This window comes from Sus scrofa, chromosome 6, assembly GCF_000003025.6.
Source record: "Sus scrofa isolate TJ Tabasco breed Duroc chromosome 6, Sscrofa11.1, whole genome shotgun sequence".
NCBI classification, from domain to species: Eukaryota; Metazoa; Chordata; class Mammalia; order Artiodactyla; family Suidae; genus Sus; species Sus scrofa.
Genome location: NC_010448.4, coordinates 43,850,134 through 43,870,537, shown reverse-complemented (window position 1 = coordinate 43,870,537; position 20,404 = coordinate 43,850,134). Strand labels below are relative to the sequence as shown.

The 20,404-nt window shown below is 39.5% G+C and overlaps 1 protein-coding gene across 1 annotated transcript in view; it reads right to left on the bottom strand.

Annotated features, from left to right (window-relative positions):
* Positions 1–20,404, bottom strand: part of LSM14A (LSM14A, mRNA processing body assembly factor) — a 53,816-nt gene that overhangs the window by 31,160 nt on the left and 2,252 nt on the right. The window contains 2 exon segments of the mRNA NM_001315798.1: positions 26–155; positions 2,718–2,881. Of these exon segments, the coding sequence (NP_001302727.1) occupies positions 26–155; positions 2,718–2,881 (294 nt within the window).

Sequence of the window (20,404 nt, the reverse complement as noted above, 5' to 3'; positions counted from 1 at the left end):
AAGAAAAAAAAAAGGCACAACATACCAACACCAACAGCCCCAAACTGCTGCCCGACTAATGAACTTGGACTGAATTGACTGTATGTCGGCATCCTGCCAAAAGGTCCATAGGAGCCCACTGACTGGAATGAAGAAGTAGATGAGCCTAGTGAAGACTGAAGAAAAGATCATAGGTTAATTTTCCAGGCTCTAAACAATATGTACATATCGAAAATAAATTTGTATATTTACATTTTAAAGAAAACCATTAAATTACAACTACTAGGAAAAAAAGCCATTATAACAACTTGCAACATGCATTTAATTTTAAAATAGCTGATTTTTAAATTTGTATATATGTGTTAATTATACTTAATTAATAAATTTATAAATATTTTTTCTACAATGAACTCCCCCTTTGAGATCAGTTTTATAGCTAATTTAGCAAAGAACCAAAAAAAAGTTTTACCTGAGTAAATAGTCATTATGTTTAAAGAAAAAATATGAGAAAAGTTCAATCTGGTTATAGAACTAAGTTTCAGTCTGGCACTGATATAAAACTGACATCTTAACTTTTGATTTTACTCTTGTTTTCAATTACTTGGGGTATACTACCAAATTTATAGAAAAGAGATGCACAAACCATCCTATATAAAACCGCTTACCACTTACATAAATACAGTTATTATTACGTTAAAGAACACTTTATAAAAGGCTTAATGTACTAAACCTAAAATATATTCTAGTTCTCTGTGGCACAGTAGATCTGGTGTTGTTATTGCAGTGGCTTGGGTCACGGTTGTGGTGCAGGTTCAATCCCTGGCCTAGAAATTTCCACATGCTGCAGGTGTGGCCAAAAAAAAAAAAAAATCTAGTATGTATATAGGTACACTTTATACATTAATTTATCTTAACATAAACATTTAATAAATATGAAATGTACTAACAGCCACCAAAACATACATTCTCTGATGGAACGACCTTGTCTGCACGTTTGCTGCTAGTGTAAGGCACATGGCAGGTACTCAATTCAATACTGAATGAATGAACTGAAAAATCCGAAGTCAGAAGTTCCTGCTGTGGAGCACTGGGTTAAGGATCCAGTGTTATCTCCGTTATGGCGCAGGTTCCATCCCCAGCCAGGTGCAGTAGTTAAGGATCCAGCAATGCTGAAGCTGCAGCTCAGATTTGATACCTGGCTCAGGAACTTCCATATGCCTCGGGTGTGTTTATAAAAAAAACAAAAACAAAAAACGGAAGTCAAAATTTATGGAGGTTTTTTTTTTGCTTTTTAGGGCTGCACCCAAGGCATATGGAGGTTCCCAGGCTAGGGGTCCAATCAGAGCTGCAGCTGCCAGCCTACACCACAGCCACAGCAAAGCCAGATTCGAGCTACATCTGCGACCTAAACCACAGCTCACGGCAATGCCAGATCCTTAATCCACTGAGCAAGGCCAGGGATTGAACACGCATCCTCATGGTTCCTAGTCAGATTCGTTTCCACTGCACCACGATGGGAACTCTGGAAGAAATTTTTAACATAATTTTGCTCTCTTGATTTTTCTCATTCCATAAAACTGACTATTTAACTTTTCCCTGGAGAGTTATCAAAAGATATATGAGTCAGATAACATCACTCTTTGGTATAGGCAGCTATCTCTAAGAGAATGTATCTCTTCTCCCTCCATTTAAGAAGTTCACATTTCCTCAGGATTCTTTCAGACGAATTCCTCAAAAGATGTTAAAAGGGAAGGATTTAAAAAGGGTGGGTGGGTGGGAATAAATGAGTGAAGAATTTTTTCAGTTCATGTTCTAAGAACCAAATTACCATTTCTTATTTAAAAGGCTTATCTTATATTAAGAAAAAAAATAATAAATTAAGTGTTAAAAGGCACTTTCTCTTTTTCTCATTTTAATTTTATGTACCACTTAATATTTTTTAGACGAGTACTTTAATAGCTGGAAGTAATGCACATATATGCAAGATAAAGTGTGCATATGTACATATGTATGTATGTGTATACATATGCCATTTTTTTAGGGCCGCACCTATAGCATATATAAGTTCCGGGGCCAGAGGTCGAATCAGAGCTGCAGCTGCCAGCCTACACCACAGCCAGAGAAACACGGGATCTGAGCTGCCGCGGCTTGGGACAACATCTTAACCCACTGAGTGAGGCCAGGGACCAAACCTGCATCCTTACAGACACTGCGTCAGGTTTCTAACCCTCTGAGCCACAATGGGAACTCCCACCACCCTGGTTTATAATATGAACCACATGTGAATAACATAGTGGCATGGATCCTGGAGCAGACGTCTTAGATCTATTCAAACTATGGCTCTACCTCAATTTCTTTGCTGGCAAAAATGAGAATAACTACAGTAAAAGCTCAGAGGGTATATTATTACTTAAGGAGGACTGTCTTATATACAGTGCTTTGAATAGTGCCTCTTATAAAGTTAGACCTCAATACATATTAGCTATCTTAACTGTTGCTGAAATAGACAATATAATAAAAATTAACTCCTCGGCCATTTCTTTATTAATTCCAACTTACGCTCTAAAGAGAAAAACCTGGGTGAGAACATTATACAGTTATTTAAGGTATCTAGATAAATAAACTACATGAGTATTCAATTGAGAAAATTCAAAAAACAAAAACAAGGAGAGGCAAAATCCAAGGCTAGTTATGTGCGTGAAATTTGCCCATACTCCAAGACAGATTTACTATGTTACCTGAACGATAGCTGGGTCCTGAGGCAAAGAACATTGTGGTTTTGGTGGCTCACAAACAGTTAGGTCTTTAATATCACTCCCACGGAATATAATGTATTCAAAGACTTCATCTCGAGGTGGTATTGGACGATCTGTTGGTCTGTCTTCTGTACCAAAGGACCGAACTGGTGAGAAAACAGAGGATATGAGGTAGTTTCTATTCATTGCATTCAGGTAGTGCTCTTACAAATGCACTATTTCAAGTATTAAGCAGCAGTTCTTAAATGTCATCCATGAGAAAATATTTATTAATTTGCAGCTAAATAGTTTTAAAAAGTCACAGCTGTGGCTCAGATTCAATCCCTGGCCTGGGAACTTTCAAATGCCATGGGTATGGCCATAAAATTTTGTAAAAAAGGACTATCTATGTTACATGGTTGTGTTCTTCCTACATTTTTATTTACTTAAATCTTTGGTGGTTGTGGTAAGAGGAAATATTAAAAATATTCGTTGATTTATTTTTAATGTCCTTATTTGGCAAAACAAAAAACCGGCAACCTGTGTAATATTTTTGGGGCGGGGGGCAGGGAGTGAGTGAAGATTTCCAATCTACAAAAAGTGCCAAATTCGAGAAACTGAACTTCGAGCTTAAGATGAGACAACAGAAAGAACATCTCTCTTGGTGAGTTTGTCCTCTAGAAGCTAAGGAAAGCAGCTATCACCTATTCAGCCCATTGGACAGCCTGAAATGCTCTAGTTAACTAAAATACCTATCTCATATTAAATCTGATTATTTTAACACTTAAGATAGCATTACTTAAGGAGTTCCTACTGTGGTGCAGTGGGTTAAGAATCCAAATGCCAGGGCTCAGGTCACTGCAGAGGCAGGGGTTTGATACCGGGCCTGGCTCAGTGGGTTAAAGGATCTAGCATTGCTGTAGCTGCAACCTAGTTCGCGGCTGTGGCTGGGATTCACTCTGGCCCAGGAACTTCCATGTTCTGCATGTGTGGCTGTAAAATAATAAAAAATAAAAAAGATAGCAGTATTCAAAGCTGAACTGTGGACCACCTGCATTAGGGTGAGCTAGCTAATAAGATTTCTGGGATCCTCTTAAAAAACCTACTGACTCAGACTTTCTGGGAAAAGGGTGCAGATATCTGCATTTTAAACCAATTCCTTAAGAGAGTCTTTTTTTTTGGCTGCGCTTGCAGCATACAGAAGTTTCTGGGCCAAGGACTGAACCCGAGCCATAGCAGCAACGACACCAGATCCTTAGCCCACTGAGTCACCAGTGAACTCCAAGAGAGTCTTATGAATTCTTTTTTTTTTTTTTTTTTGGTCTTTTTGTCTTTTCTAGGGCTGCACCTGCGGCATATGGAGGTTCCTAGGCTAGAGGTCCAAGTGGAGCTGTAGCTGCCAGCCTACACCAGAGCCAGAGCAACAAGGGATCCAAGCTGCATCTGTGACCTAGACTACAGCTCACAGCAACGCCAGATCCTTAACCCACTGAGTGAGGCCAGGGATTGAACTCGCAACCTTATGGTTCCTAGTAGGATTTGTTAACCACTGCGCCACGACAGGAACTCTGAGAATCTTATGAATTCTTAAAAGACTTCTAAAAATGTGAACATCTCCACAGAAGCTCCAAATAGGAAAGTTTGCAGTATCAGATAGTATCCATTTAAAGAGTATCCTAGAGGAAGTAAGCCCCTTAACACTGTGCAAAGTTTCAAATTTCAGTTTCAATGATGCCTTTAAAAAAAAAAAACCTGGAGTTCCCGTTGTGGCGTGGTGGTTAACGAATCCGACTAGGAACCATGAGGTTGCGGGTTCGGTCCCTGCCCTTGCTCGGTGGGTTAATGATCCGGCGTTGCCGTGAGCTACGGTGTAGGTTGCAGACGCGGCTTGGATCCCAAGTTGCTGTGGCTCTGGCGGAGGCTGGCGGCTGCAGCTCCGATTCGACCCCTAGCCTGGGAACCTCCATATGCCGCGGGAGCGACCCAAAGAAATAGAAAAAAGACCAAAAAAAATTTAAAAAAATCCTAAAAATTATTTCCAGTGCTTATAAGACTTTTAGAAAAGATGGTGACCTAGGTGTAGGTTTGCAGAACATTCCTCCCTAAAACTAAAGAAGATTAAAGTTAAGATAACCTTAAACTAGGAAAATGCCTCAAGCCCATACCATAAAGCTTTAATAAAAAATATCATTCAGATACTCAATGAGTTAGTCTAAACTGGAAGACCAATTCCAGAATCCATATGTAGCATGCTGAGAAATTTTCCCAGGCACCCTCCAACTTGGTGGATGGGGACAGGAACACAGACATGATAAAGGAAAAGATGTAGAATGCCCTAGCTGAGGTTCCTCTTTCTCTGATGGCCAAACTATACTTTATCACGGAATGAGTGATAAAGTGACAAGGTCCTACATTTTGTCCTTTAACCAAAAAGAAGGCTAGAAAGAATTACAAAAAGCTAGACTAAGAAAATTACAAATAAATCAGTTTCGCTCCTAACCTTACCACCGTCACTACTACCACCATACAATGTTTTACAAAATCTCAAACATCCAAAGTAAGAGATTATCTCATCCTGAAGCTGTGGGTGGGTGAGAAGCTTCATGAGACTTTCCAAGGCATAACAAAACCATGCAGACTACACCCATGTACTCAAAAGACAGATTAAAAATCCACCGAGAGGAATGCCTGTCGTGGCACAGAGGAAAGGAATCTGACTAGGAACCATGAGGTTGTGGGTTCGATCCCTGGCCTTGCTCAGTGGGTTAAGGATCTTGGTGTTGCCGAGAGCTGTGGTGGAGGTTGCAGACATGGCTCAGATCTGGCATGGCGTGGCTGTGGCTGTGGTGTAGGCGAGCAACTACAGCTCTGATTGGACCTCTAGCCTAGGAACCTCCATAGGCCACAGGTGCAGCCCTCAAAAGACAGAAAAAAAAAAAAAAAATCCACTGAGGATTAATATTTATCACAACAAACATAAGAAAATTTCCTAACAAGAAGACACAAATTTAATCAGAAAGTTTCACTGTATGTCCATAAAAAAAAAAAAAAATTAGTGTACTGTAAGCCATACAGATAAAAATTCAGTGCACTATAAGCCAACTTTGCTATATTAAAATAAAGAACTCATTGAAACAGTGACACAAAAAAATACGTGTGGTAGAGCAGAAACTAATCTGACTAGTATCCATGAGGATGAGGGTTCAATTCCTGGTCTCACTCAGTGGGCTGGCAATTTGGCACTGGTATGAGCTGTGGTGTATGTCACAGAGGCAGTTTAGATCCTGCATTGCTGGGGCTGTGACATAGGCTGGAAGCTGCAGCTCCGATTCAACCCCTAGCCTGGGAACTTCTATATGCAGAGGGCGTGGCCCTAAAAAGACAAAAAACAAACAAAACCTCAGAAGAGAACACTTCTTTAGTAACGCTTTTTTTTTTTTTTTTTTGGTCTTTTGTCTTTTTAGGGCCGCACCCGTGGCATAAGGGGGTTCCCAGGCTAGCGGTCAAATCAGAGCTGTAGCTGTCAGCCTATACCACAGCCATAGAACAGCCAGATCCAAGCCGCGTCTGTGACCACACCACAGCTCATGGCAACACTGGATTCTTAACCCACCGAGAAAGGCAAGGGATCAAACCTGTGTCCTCATGGATGCTAATCAATTTGTTTCTGTTGAGCCATGATGAGAACTCACCGTAACACATTCTATGAGGTCAGCATCATCCTGACGCCATGGTCAGACAGATACCATAAGAAAGGAGCAGATCAATATTTCTTATGAATACAGACACAAAAACCCTCAACAAAATACTGGCAAAATAAGTAAAAACTTGGAGATGCTCCTCAAAAAGGATATACAAATAGGCAATAAGCTCATAAAAAAGAAGTTTAATATCATTGGTCATTATACAAATGCAAATCAAAACTATTTTTACAGGTTCCCACTGCAGTTAAGAATCTGACTGGAGCAGCTCACATTGCTGCTGAGGCATGGGTACAATCCCCGGCCAGGGAATTCTGTGTGCAGAGTTGCCACAGCTGTGGCATAGGTTGCAGCTGCGGCTCAGATTCACTCCCTGGCCAGGGAACTTCCGTATGTCATGGGTGCGGCCATAAACAAACAACAAACAAACAACACCAACAAACTTTTGGATGGCTTTAATGATTAAAAAAATTAGAAAATAACAAATATTGATGAGGATGTGTAAAACAGGAATCCATGCACATTGCTGGTGGAAAAGTAAAATGGTGAAGTCCCTGTAGAAAATAGCTTTGCAGTTCCTCAAAAAACTAAATATATAATAACGTGATTCAGCAATTTCATTCATATGTAAGAAAACCTATGTCTGCACAGAAACTTGCACATGAATATTTCAAGCAGTATTGTTCATAACTGCCAAAAGTTGGAAACAACCCAAAGCCCATCAACGGATTAATGGATAGAATACACACAGACACAGACACAGACACACACACACACACACACACACACACACGAGTATTATCAAGCTATAAAAAGAAACAAAATGCTGATATGTTACAGCTAGAAAGAAGCTCCAAAGCATTACGCTAAGTGAAGAAGCCAGACACAAAAGTCACATATTGTGTGATCTCTTTTACACCATATATAGAGAAAAGGAAAGCCAGAGACAGAAAGCAGATTAGTGGTTACTAATCTGAAGGGGGAAATGGGGAAGGATTACTCAACAGGTAAGAAGTCTTTTCCCAAGGTGAAGAAAAAGTTTTGAAATAGGGAAAGGTGGTGACTGCATAACACTGTGATTAGACAAAATGCCACTGAATCATACACTTTACTGTATATGAATTTCACCTCAATAAAACACACACACACAAATATAGCTGGTAAGAGAATACACAACATGGTAATAATAGGTGGATTATAATGTTGAAAATACAGGTAGTTGTCCTCTATAGTCTCAATTTCATCATGTTGTGACATTGCTTTAGTAAGTATTCTAGTTTTTCTTATTTGCCAAACTAGAAAAGCTCCAGTTTTAGGCTGATGTTTAATAGAGTGGGAAGTAGGAAAAATGTATTTTTTTCTATTAGTCTTAAAAGAATATAATCAATTCGCAACTTCTGACTACAAACAACAGCAAAGATGTATTAAGAGAAATGGATGTGACAAGTTTTTTTTGGGGGGGGGGGCGACATGTGCCATATGGAAGATCCTGAGCCAGGGAGTGAATGCGAATTGGAGCTGCAACCTACGCCATAGCTGTGGCAACTCTGCATCCTTAACCCACGGTGCTGGGCTGAAGATTGAACCTGTGCCTTGGCAGCAACTTGAGCCACTGCAGTCAGATTCTTAACCACTGTGCAACAGTGAGAACTCCAATGATAATCTTCTTAAAAAAAAAAAAAAAAAAAAAAAAGGTCAAAGTTCTGGCAAAATCATTTACCTAAAAAATCTGTCTCTAGGAGTTTCCGTCGTGGCGCAGTGGTTAACGAATCCGACTAGGAACCATGAGGTTGTGGGTTCGGTCCCTGCCCTTGCTCAGTGGGTTAACGATCCGGCGTTGCCATGAGCTGTGGTGTAGGTTGCAGACGCGGCTCGGATCCCGCGATGCTGTGGCTCTGGCGTAGGCTGGTGGCTACAGCTCCAATTCGACCCCTAGCCTGGGAACCTCCATATGCCGCGGGAGCGGCCCAAGAAATAGCAACAACAACAACAACAACAACAACAAAGACAAAAAGACAAAAAAAAAAAAAAAATCTGTCTCTAGGTCAAACAATCTTGAACATCACACTAATGCCAAACCTGGTTACCAGTGTATTAATATCCATACATATAGGATTTTCTTTACAGCTCAGTGGATTAAGGATCTAGCATTGTCACTGCAGTGGCTCTGGTGGCTGGCCAAGGAATTTCCATTTGCAGAGGGTGTGCTTCCCCTCCCTTCAAAGTACCCGTATAGGGAAGAGCTGTAGTGACCAAATTCTCAATACAATAGCTCTATTATAAAATACCAAAGCTTTTAAGTTTAAATTCGATACATACATCTATAATTAAGTATGGTGGGAACCCTCAAAATGATGTTAAAACTTTTCCAAAGGCTCTAACAACCTTTTTTTTTTCTTTTAAAGGGCTGCACCCGTGGCATATGGAGGTTACCAGGCTAAGGGTAGAATCAGAGCTATAACTGCTAGCCTACACCACAGCCACAGCAATGTGGGATCCCAGCCATGTTTGTGACCTACACCACAGTTCACAGCAACACTGGATCCTTAACCCACTGAGTGAGGCCAGGGATTGAACATGTGTCCTTGTGGATACTAGTCAGATTAGTTTCTGCTGAGCCATGATGGGAACTCCCTCTAACAACTTTTAGACACAAACAAAAAATTATAAATTAGGCTCTAATGTTGATTGCTAAAGAAGAAAAGTCTATAGAATACTAAAATAAGAGCAATAAACGAAAGGTTGAATTATTCAGGAAATGTCTAAAAGTAAGTTGGGGAACTAAGGCTAAGTTCAAATGGAAATCTAGAATAACATGTATGATGTACCCTCAAAGTTAAAACTCCTCTGTCAAGTATCAGTTTTAAGACTTGGTCCTAATCACTTATCCAAACTTAAGTGCCAAGCAAATTTATTATTGTCCATACACAGAGCAGATTTTCTGTCCTCTACTATAGCTCTTCCCTAAACCTGACCTATCCTAAATTTCAGCTTAGATACTACTTGTGTTCATGACGATTTTCCAAAGAAACAGAACCAACAGGATGCATATATACACACAGAGACACAGAGAGATTTATTTTAAGGAACTGGCTTATGTGACTATCTAAAATCTGCAGAGTAGGCAAGCAGGTTGGAGAACTGTAAGTCCAAAGGTGGTCTGGCAGAATTCCTTCCTGCTCAGAGGAGGTTAGTCTTTGCTCTATTAAGGCCTTCAACTTGACTGGCTGAGACCCACCCATACCCCACATAATGGACAATTATCTGTTTTACTCAAAGTCCACTAATTTAAACATTAATTTAATTTAAAAAACACCTTCAGAAACATCCAGAATATGTAACCAACTACCTGGGCACTGTGGCCCAGCCAAACTGATACAACCCTTGCCATCACTCAACTCAACCGGTAATACTCCCAGGTGGAAGGGACACATTCTTCCTCTCACAGAGCATTCTACCATTGTCTAGACCTACCTCTTCTCGGATGAAAGATCTTCAGGAGAAATATCTGTATCTTTGCAACTCCCACAGTATCTAACACAGTGCCCTACATACTGCTGACATTTACGTATTTCTTGAATAAATTCCACAGTGGAAAAAGCTATTAAGTAAGCTATTTCCAAAATTACTGAGCACTGTTTAATATCAAGGGAATTGAATTAAATTATACAATAAACCTACTTAGAATAAAATAGGAAAATGACTACTTACAGCAAAAAGAAATAACAGCTGGACAACAGGATGGGAAAACAAACAAAAAAAATAGCACACAGATTTTTTTTTTTAAAAAACACCATAGATGCACAAGCATCAAACCAGAGAGGGAAAAAAGTACTGAAAAGCTGCACTTGGTATTTTTTTTTCTCCTTCTGATATTTGTCTTCAAGTACGGTTCTTGGTTCATACTCAGTATTTATATTTAATTTATATTTAACTCTTGCCGAAACTATTTGAGATACGACATATTTAGAACAAGCTGTTATATAAGGGTTTAATACAAGGTTTAATTACTTAAATATTGAAAGAGCTCCATTTATCAAGCTATCTCTTCTACAATGTAGACCCTGATAGCAGGACAGTAGTAAGCAGACTCTAGATTTTTTTCTTTTTGTTTTTTTTTTGCCTTGCCCATGGCATATGGAAGTCTGGGGCCAGGGATCAAATCCATGCCACAGCAACTCAAGCTGCTGCAGTGACTATGCTGGATCCTTAACCTGCTGTGCCACACAAGAACTCCTTGGATTTTTTTTTTTTTTCTTTTAACTTGAGGGGGAGCTTTAAAAAGTACGATTGTACAGCCCTGCTCTCTGAATCACACCACAACCTGCCTTTACAAACTTCCACTTTCTGCACACCTGAACCCTCGTCTTTGGTCCATTCTTCACCCTTATCCACACTACTTTCTTTTTTGTTAGGAAATATTATTGTGCTGAGTGAAAACATCTGTCCCTAGCCTCTGTAATCTCTTCCTGTACCCACTACATACTTGTCATCCATAATAGAGACATTACTACTAATCTTCTCTCTGCAATACTCTCAATCTCCTCAGCAGTATAACATGCCAATCATTGGTGATCCAAAGATAAGAGTCCACGGCCCAGATGACTTTCCTTTCACCTTTTCAACCATATTCTTAAAACAAACTCATTTTCACTTAATTCTAAAAGTTAAAATCCTACTTGAAGAAAAAGACTCAAAATTATCTTGTCCTGTTCATTAACATATTTCATCATCTTCATTCAGTTCTCCCCTCTTCCCTACAGTCTTGGGGGAAGAAAGACCCATACATTTCTTTTAACCCAATGTCACCTTCCACAATTATAGGCTTGAGAGCTTGCTCAGCCTTATTTGCAATTTCACTTGCTTCTTCCCTTTGGATTACTAATATATGTAGATTTACTCAGACATACCTTGGTTCAACCATGAGAATTTCAGACTGAGTGTAAGGGAATAATGACTAGTGAGAATGAGAATTTAGAAAGAGTGGCGTGAAGAGAGAACTGTAAAGCCAAAAAAGCAATCTGAAAGTTTAGACGGTGATGCAAAAACAACAAAACAACAATGCAAAACACATAAATAAGGACCTCTCTGAAACTGTAGGTAAGAGATCCTGAAACATTTTTATAAAGCACATAATGGCAAAAGAAAATTGATCTACACTTATTATTGCTAATCTGAGAGAATAAAATATCAATACTGTCTTCATTTATTTGTTTATTTTTTCTTTTTTGGCCATGCCCAAGGCATATGGAATTCCTGGGCCAGGGATCAGATGTGAGCTGCAGCTGCGACCGAGCTGCAGCTGCATCAATGCTGGATCTTTAACCCACAGTTGCAGGCTGGGGATCAAACCTGCATCCCAGGGCTCCTACTATGCCAGAGTGGGAACTCCTCCACTTGTCCAATTCGTTAAAGCCAATTTATTCTAATTTCTCATGTATCTACTCCTTCCTCTCTATAAGCTCAGGCTTATATTTCCTCTTCCCCAAACACCTAAAATATTCCAAATGACCCTCACCCCCAATTTTTGCACACTACTGTAAGTATAAACTTCCTAAATCTGGGCTCTGACATGTCACTTTATTGGCGAAAAACTTTCAATGGCTCTCTACAAGCCATCAAGAAAATTCAGACTTGTTAGCATGCCATTCAAATGACAAATGGAATAAATTAAGAGGGAGTTCCCGTCGTGGCGCAGTGGTTAACGAATCCGACTAGGAACCATGAGGTTGCAGGTTCGGTCTCTGCCCTTGCTCATTGGGTTAACGATCCGGCGTTGCCGTGAGCTGTAGTGTAGGCTGCAGACACAGCTCGGATCCCGAGTTACTGTGGCTCTGGCGTAGGCCAGTGGCTACAGCTCCAATTCGACCCCTAGCCTGGGAACCTCCATATGCCACGGGAGCAGCCCAAGACAAAAAAAAAAAAAAAAAAAAAAAAAAAGATAAACGTAGCAGTGGAAGCAAAGTAAAAGGGGAAGGAGTGCTTGAGTCTGTTATGTGACACATTTTCATCAGGACTTGAGTCTTCCAGAGCTGTTAGTTCTTCTCTTTCCCTTGTGACTTTGTTCTCAATTGGTTGCTTTGTCTATTTCTACAACAACAGCCATGTAAGGTGTAAAGGAAGAGCATTCCAATTCAAGGGAATCTTGTGAAAAGGCCCCAAGTCTGAGGGAACCTGACTGACCCAAAGGCCTAAATGATAACTAGAGTGGTCCTACCTTAAGTTAAGTTACAAAGGATTGTGTATCAGGATAGGAGTCATGGACTCTGTCGTTGTCTGTGTGTTCTTTTCCCCGAGGGACTACAAACTCCCTGTGACCTGAGACTGGACACTTCTTAGATATCTTCTTCATGTGGCTAATTGTGACTGTCAGACCCTAGCTTAGATGCTGGGTCAAGAACCTTGCCTCTGTTGCTCTCTTTAGTTTCCTAGTACCTAGTATAGTGTCTATGTGTAGTCATACTGGTGCTCAGTAATTCTCTTAAATGGATATAATAAGCACCAGGCAGATGAAAGCTTCCTCTATACACCATTTGCTCCACACTGTTGTTAGTATGGTAGGTACCTCTGCTCCCAAATGTGCTCAAGTTTCTCCAGAACCTCTAGTATACCCTCATCAGAGATTACCAGGGTTGGACAAGAGTAGTTATCTGGTTGTGTGAAATGCAAAAGGGGCTTTGAAAATCTGACCACTGTTGAAACAAGTTTCAAGTTAATCTTCCAGTTTTTAACCTCTATCTTCACCCAATTACTTTACAGTCCCTGTTTCGACTGCACATGATGATGCCAATTACTGAAACTTTTAGGAGTCTGGATGCAAATCAGGTTTACTTCTTGGCTTTACCCACTGTCCACATAATCTGCAGATTTCTAAATTCTGCTAAGAAGTCATTTAAACTCATCTATTTGTTTTTTGGTCCCCCAAATTTTGTTGCTGTTATCTCCATTCCAAATCCACTTGTCCTTTATGGGTTTATGCCTTAAAAAAAGTCCTTCTCATATAGTGTTAGCAGGATTTATCACCAGGAAGAAAAAGAGCATGTCCAATCTGCAGTCTAAATTTAATCTTGACTCTCTAAGCTGCTTTCAGTTGGGCATTCTTTTGTTTTATATTTTCATCTCCCAAGCTCATAAAACCAAAAGACAGAGACACAAGAATTAAAAATTAAAAACCAAGGGAGTTCTCATTATGGCTCAGCTGGGTAAGGACCCTATACAGTCTCCGTGAGGATATGGGTTCGATCCCTGGCCTTACTCAGAGGGCTTAGGATTCACTGCTATCACAAGCTATTGTGTAGGTTGCAAATGTGACTTGGATCCAGTGTTGCCATAGCTACGGCATAGCCCTGCAGCTGCAACTCTGATTCAACCCCAGTCCAGGAACTTACATATGCCACAGGTGCTACCATAGAAAAAATGTAAGAAAAAAAGAAAAACAAAACAAAACAGAAAACGCAATGGTAGAAGAGAAATTAATCTCAAAGTCAGAGAGAGAGTAGAATTTATTAGGTTAAAGAAACTTGTGTCTTTAGATTTACGAAATCCACAAAGAACCACTGAGGGGAAAAAAAAAAAAAAAAAAAAACACCAATGTGGCAACATTCCTGAACTCCAAAAATAAAGCTTCCAGTGCAAAAAGTAATAGAATCAGCATGGCATCAGCAACACCATAATGTTAGCAGATAAGTATCCAATAACTTCAAAGTTCTACAGAAAAAAGATCCCAAATTTGTAATGTTATAGCCAATCAAATAATCAAGAAAAACACAGGTTCACTATGAAAATTTGCGGAGTTCCCGTCATGGCTCAGCGGAAACAAATCTGACTAGTATCCATGATGATGTAGGTTTTGATCCCTGGCCTCGCTCAGTGGGTTAAGGATGTGGCATTGCCCTGAGCTGTGGTGTAGGTGGAAGATGTGGCTTAGATCTGGTGTTGCTGTGGCTATGGTGTAGGCTGGCGGCTACAGCTCTGATTCTACTGCTAGCCTGTGAACCTCCATGTGTTGAGTGTGCAGCCCTAAAAAGACAAAAAAAAAAAAAAAAAAAAAAAAAAAAAGAGAGAGAGAGAGAGAAAGAAAGAAAAGAAAATTTGCCACCCACACATTCTATTTTTTTTTTTCTGCTTTTTAGGGCCGCCCCCACAGCATATGGAAGTTCCCAGGCTAGGGGTCTAATTGGAGCCATGGCTGCTGGCCTATGCCACAGCCATGCAGGATCCGAGCAAGCTGTGTCTGTGACCTACACACAGCTCACGGCAACGCCGGATCCTTAACTCACTGAGCAAGGCCAGGGATGGAACCTGCATCCTCATGGATCCTAGTCGGGTTCATTAACTGCTGAGTCACGCAGGGAACGCCCCTCTTTTTTTTTTTTTTAAAGATGAAGATATGCTTAAGCAATATTGGAGGGTAAAAAAAGAGAATCGACTAAGTGGTCAACATTGTAAAAAAGCAATAGGAACCCCTTAGTGTCTCTGAATACACACTGGTGAGAGATAACGGAACAAAGTAGAGCAGTAGAGGTGGTACTGCATATTCTGAAAGTAGAGCTGACAGGATCAGAAACACATATGAGGTGTAAGAGGGCAGAGAAATTAAGAATGACTCAAAGATATTAGATCTTACCAACTAAAAGAACAAGTTTTCATTCAATTAGATGGAGAAACAAGTTTGGGACATATTGAACGGGAGAGACCTAGTAGACAAGCCGCCAGGTGGAGATGTTAAGGAGGCATGGGGCAGAAGGAGTTCCTATTGTGGCTCAGCGGGTTACAAACTCAACTAGTATCAAAGATTCGACCCCTACCCTGGGAACTTCCATATGCCACAGGTGCAACCCTAAAAAGCAAAAAAGAAAGGAGCAGTAGCTAGAAAAGAGGAACTATGGCTAAGAGTGGTAGTAGGTTTTTTGATGTTGTTGTTCTTAAAGATGGGTGAATAACAACATATCTGTGAGTAGACAGGAAGGATCTGATAGAGAAGGGAAAAATGAATACACAAGAGACAGTAAAGAACTGCTGAAGTGTAAGTGAAGGGTGGCCTTAGAATTTATCTATATTGACCAGAACAAAGGAGAGGTTTGGGGCAGATGCAGGTAACTGGGTACATGTGGGATGAGTGGACCACAATTCTCTTCTGTTTGATATTCTGTTCTCAATTAAATAGAAAGCAAGGTTCATAGTGTGAAAGCAAAAACAGGGGAAGAGGTGTTGTAAGTCTGAGAAAAACAAGGAATGAAATAGTCATGCAGAAAAATGAAATGAATGGACTACAGAAATATATGACATATGGGAAGTAACCATGACTGCTGAGCTTAGTGAACATAAATGTACATGAAACTGGTCAGCATAACTGTGTCAATACAATCAAGGCTGTGGTTTCTCCAAGCATGCACAATAAAGTGGGAAAGTGGAAGGGGATCTGACAGTACTCTGTACTGACTGCAAAAACTGCCTGTGGAGTTAAAGCAGGAAATAAAGTTATGAGGAGAGTGTGGGACAGTGAAAGGTAGTTAAGATCAAGACCGTTGGAGTTCCCGTTGTGGCGCAGTTGTTAACGAATCTGAGTAGGAACTATGAGGTGGCCGGTTCGATCCCTGGCCTCGTACAGTGGGTTAAGGATCCAGCATTGCCGTGAGCTGTGGTGTAGGTCACAGACGTGGCTTGGATCCTGTGTTGCTGTGGCTGTGGTGTAGACCGGTGGCTACAGCTCCGATTCAGCCCCTAGCCTGGGAACCTCCATATGCCACAGGATCAGTCCTAGAAAAGGCAAAAAGAGGAAAAAAAAAAAAAAAAAAAAAAAGACCGTAGACTACAGTAGCTCTGAACAACTGATGGAACTGGGGTACGTGGACAAAGGTGGAGATGGTGGTTGGAAATAGCAATGATATAACTATACTCTATACCTACAATAAACTAGTTAACTTTTGGTATTATCACATTCAATTCTCAGAATGACTCTGAAAGATGTGTATTATTATCCTTATTTAAAAGATGAAGAAGTTAGGAAGCTCCCTTGTGGTATAGTGGGTTAAAGATCTAGCATTGTGGGCAGCTGTGGCTTGGGTTTGATCCCTGGCCAGGCAACTTCCATATGCCCCCCTCCCCTAAAGATGAAGAAGTTAAAGCTAAGGTTAAATAATAACTTGTCCAAGGTCAAAGAGCTACCAGGTAGTCCAACCAGCCTTTTAGGTCACATTTTCTTCCAGAAAAAAACACTCCATAAAACTAGAATAAAATCCTTATGAATAAAATATTTTACAGACTCACACCTTACCCATTAAAAAACTTAATTCAATGATATCCAGTTTTCAAAATGGCTAACTGAGGTATTACTTTAAAGCATCATAAAAGGTAAACTGTTCCTATAGAGAGCACCTTCTATCACAGAGTAATAAATTCAGGTTAAACCATCTAATACATAATAAAGTTTCTATTATTATTACTTTGGCACTGAGTAAATACAAAACTCTTACTATGTATCATGCACAGGTAAGATTTCCTTATTCTTACTATTTCTTTCCTTCTACTATTATTTTCTCCAGGCTTTATGCTAATTTTCTTTACTTCTGATTCAGAAAGTCATGGCTTATCTCATTACTCCACTGGAAAATGCAGTTAGTTTTTGGCAACTGACTCAAGACTCCCAGAATTACCAAGAATTTCTGCAGACTACGCAGCAACAACAAACTGTTTCCACGGCTCCAAGTTCTGGCATTCTCGCTAAAGCAGGGAACCAAAAGAAACTGCAGCATTAATTTCACTAGATCTTTGCTGTTGTAGGTAGTGATTTTGTAAATTGCTAGATTCCCAATTCAGGTACTAATGCAAGAAATCAAAAAAGTACTTCATGGGCATTTCATCTATCGTACAAAGCTCTCCTACTCAAGTTTATGACTAGTTAACAATCAAGAAATGGGTAAACTATGTCAATGCTAAGACTTAGCAGATGATTAGGAAATAATCCATTACCAATTTACCTGCTTTTATATTCCTCCACCAATTACTTTATTTTATTTTTTTTGGCTGCACCCATGGCATGCAGAAGTTCCCGGGCCAGGGACCGAACCAACACCAGGGTTACTGCAGTAACAACGCCAGATACTTAACCCACAGAGCCACAAGGGAATTCCAAGAGCAAATCATTTTAAAAGCAGCTGGCTTATACAATCATTCTTCAACAAAGTCTCTTTTCCTAATTCAATGGCAATCTGGTTTTTATTTGAGGAGTATATTAGCCAGGTACAGTGAACTAAATATATGTCAGATAAGAATTTCACTAATTTCAGCCTATTTTATTTAGAGAGTGTTAACATCTATGTACATAATGCTTATCGGAAATGTGAACTGCCACCAACTTTGAGATTCCCATAATTAGAAATCTTCAATAACTACAAATATCTTTTCATTTATTCAAATATTTACCAAGAGCCAGCTACATGCCAGGCACTGCTTCAGGTATTGGGGGTAGAGCTATGAAGGAGATAAAATGCTCGCCTTCACAGAGCTTCCATTCTGTGAGGGATCTCTTGGTATCTGGTTCTAGCATGTGCTTGGGTGTTACAGTCAGACATAGCTGCAAATACAAGTGGATGTAATCCACAAACTAGTCATGCATGTCATCATTTTGCAATTCCCCTCAAACATTCTAAACTGATTCTTACCTTAAATTTTAAATGAAATTATAATTGAGTTTGAGTTCATAAGGTAAAACTCTGTCTCCCCAACAATGTCATTTAAATCATGTCATAAGATTTTATCCTCTTATATCCCTATTCTCCAAAATTTCTTACTGTTGGGGGGGGCAACATACCTTACGTATTTCAATATTAAAGAGAGATACAATTGTGAACATGGAATTTGGAGAAGCCCCCAAGAGAGTCCTACAAAATTAATAAACTAAAATGCTAAATCATTCATTTAATAAGCATTTGTTCATATCCCAGGAGCTCACTCTATGTGGGGAAGGAAGGTGAAGAAAGACAAGAAACATGCAAATAAGCTAAGAAGATTACATGTAGGGCCAGGATCACTATTAGGAAGGAAAAAACCTCAGAGCTGTGACAAAGACTACAAGAAAAAAAATACAACCCAAATTATTTATTAATATACTCATATTGACATTAAAGTCTTTCTATGTTGCCTTTAAAACTTCTTGACATTGATTTAGAAGATTCTGAGCATCAAAGTTCATCAAACTAACCTCAATTTCACTTTTACAGAACTACAACTAGTCTGTGAAATCTCTGGCAGAAAATAAAGGACAACACCCATTGGGCAGTACCTTTGGGATTGGGTTTTGATTATCTACAACTTATTATCCAAACTGGAACATTTTCAAGAGTGTGAAAAGGGATGTTTTGATAATTATTTCAGAATAATAGGCACAAACAAGGACTTTCCACCAGGGCAAACCAGGCCATACGGTTACCCTAATTATATATTACATCAAACAGAACTAGTTCAAATTTTAAAGAATATTTTACAGTTCCAGATTGATTTAAATTGCAAGTAATATCCAAGTAAAGAACTTAAATTATAATCTGGACCATGCAAGCCAAGTAACTCCCTTATTAAATTTAAAGATTCAAATACCTTACCACATACACAAAATCAATTTAAAGTGCATTATAGACCTAAATATAAAGAGGCAAAATAAAAAAGTTTGGAAAAGATCATCAAAGTAGCTTCATGACCTTAGGGTAGGGAAAAATTCCTTAAAAAAAAAGAAAAGAGAAGTTGCCACTGTGCCACAACGGCATCAGTGGCATCTCTGGAGTGCTGGGACACAGGTTCAATCCCCAGCCCAGCACAGTGGATTAAGGATTAAGGATTGCTTAAGTTGCCGTGTAGGTCAAAACTGAGGCTTGGACGTGATCCTTGGCCCAGGAAATCCATATGCCACAGGGAGGCCAAAAAAGAAAAAGAAAAAAATAAAAGAAAGAAAAGAAAAGAGAAAAGAAACACTATCTATAAGGGAAAAGAGTGATAAACATGTGTACACTAAAAGGAGGAACTTCTGTTCACCAAAAGAAACCATTAAATGGGAAGATAACTTGCAAGAGATATATCCAGCAAAGGATTCATATTGAGAATAACGAACTCTAGAAAAAAACCCCATACATTTCTAGAGAAAAACAGGCAAAAGATTTCAAAAGCACTTCATGAAAGATGAAATCCAAATGATCAAGAAATGAAAAGGTGTTCACTTCATTAGTAATCAGGGAGATTAAAACCAAGTACAAATACATACTCACCAGATTGGGCAGAAATGAAATAACTGACACCAAGTATTATTGTTGGTGAGGGATGTGGAACAACCGTAACTCTCACATACTAATATTTGAAATAAAAATTAGTAAACAACTACTTTGGAAAACTTCTTGGCATTACCTAATAAAGACACACATTCCCCATGATCCTGCAATTCAAAATATACACCGGAGTTCCCATCATGGTGCAGTAGAAACGAATCTGAATAGGAACCATGAGGTTGCCGGTTCAATTTCTGGCCTTGCTCAATGAGCCAAAGACCCAGCGTTGCCATGAGCTGTGGTGGAGGTCACAGACACGGCTCAAATCTGGCCTTGCTGTGGCTGTAGCTCTGTTTAGATCCCTAGCCTGGGAATCTCCATGTGCCTCGAGTGTGGCCCTAAAAGGCAAAAACAAATAAACAAACAAAACACCATCAAGAAAATTACATAAACATGCATTGGTGCAAAGTTCATAAAGGCAGTGGTCATAACTGCCAAAACCTGTAAACAATTTAAACAACAACTGCAAAATATCCAAAACAACTGCAGAAATAAACATCTGTTACATGCACAAATGGAATACCACAATGCAACAAAAACCAAAGTAAAATACATACACAATGATTCTATTTATATGAAGTTCAAAAACAGTCAAAACTTCATTATTCAGAGATATAAACTTAAGTGATAAAACTGAAAGTCAGAATACTGTTTATATCTAGCTTAAGAGGATAGC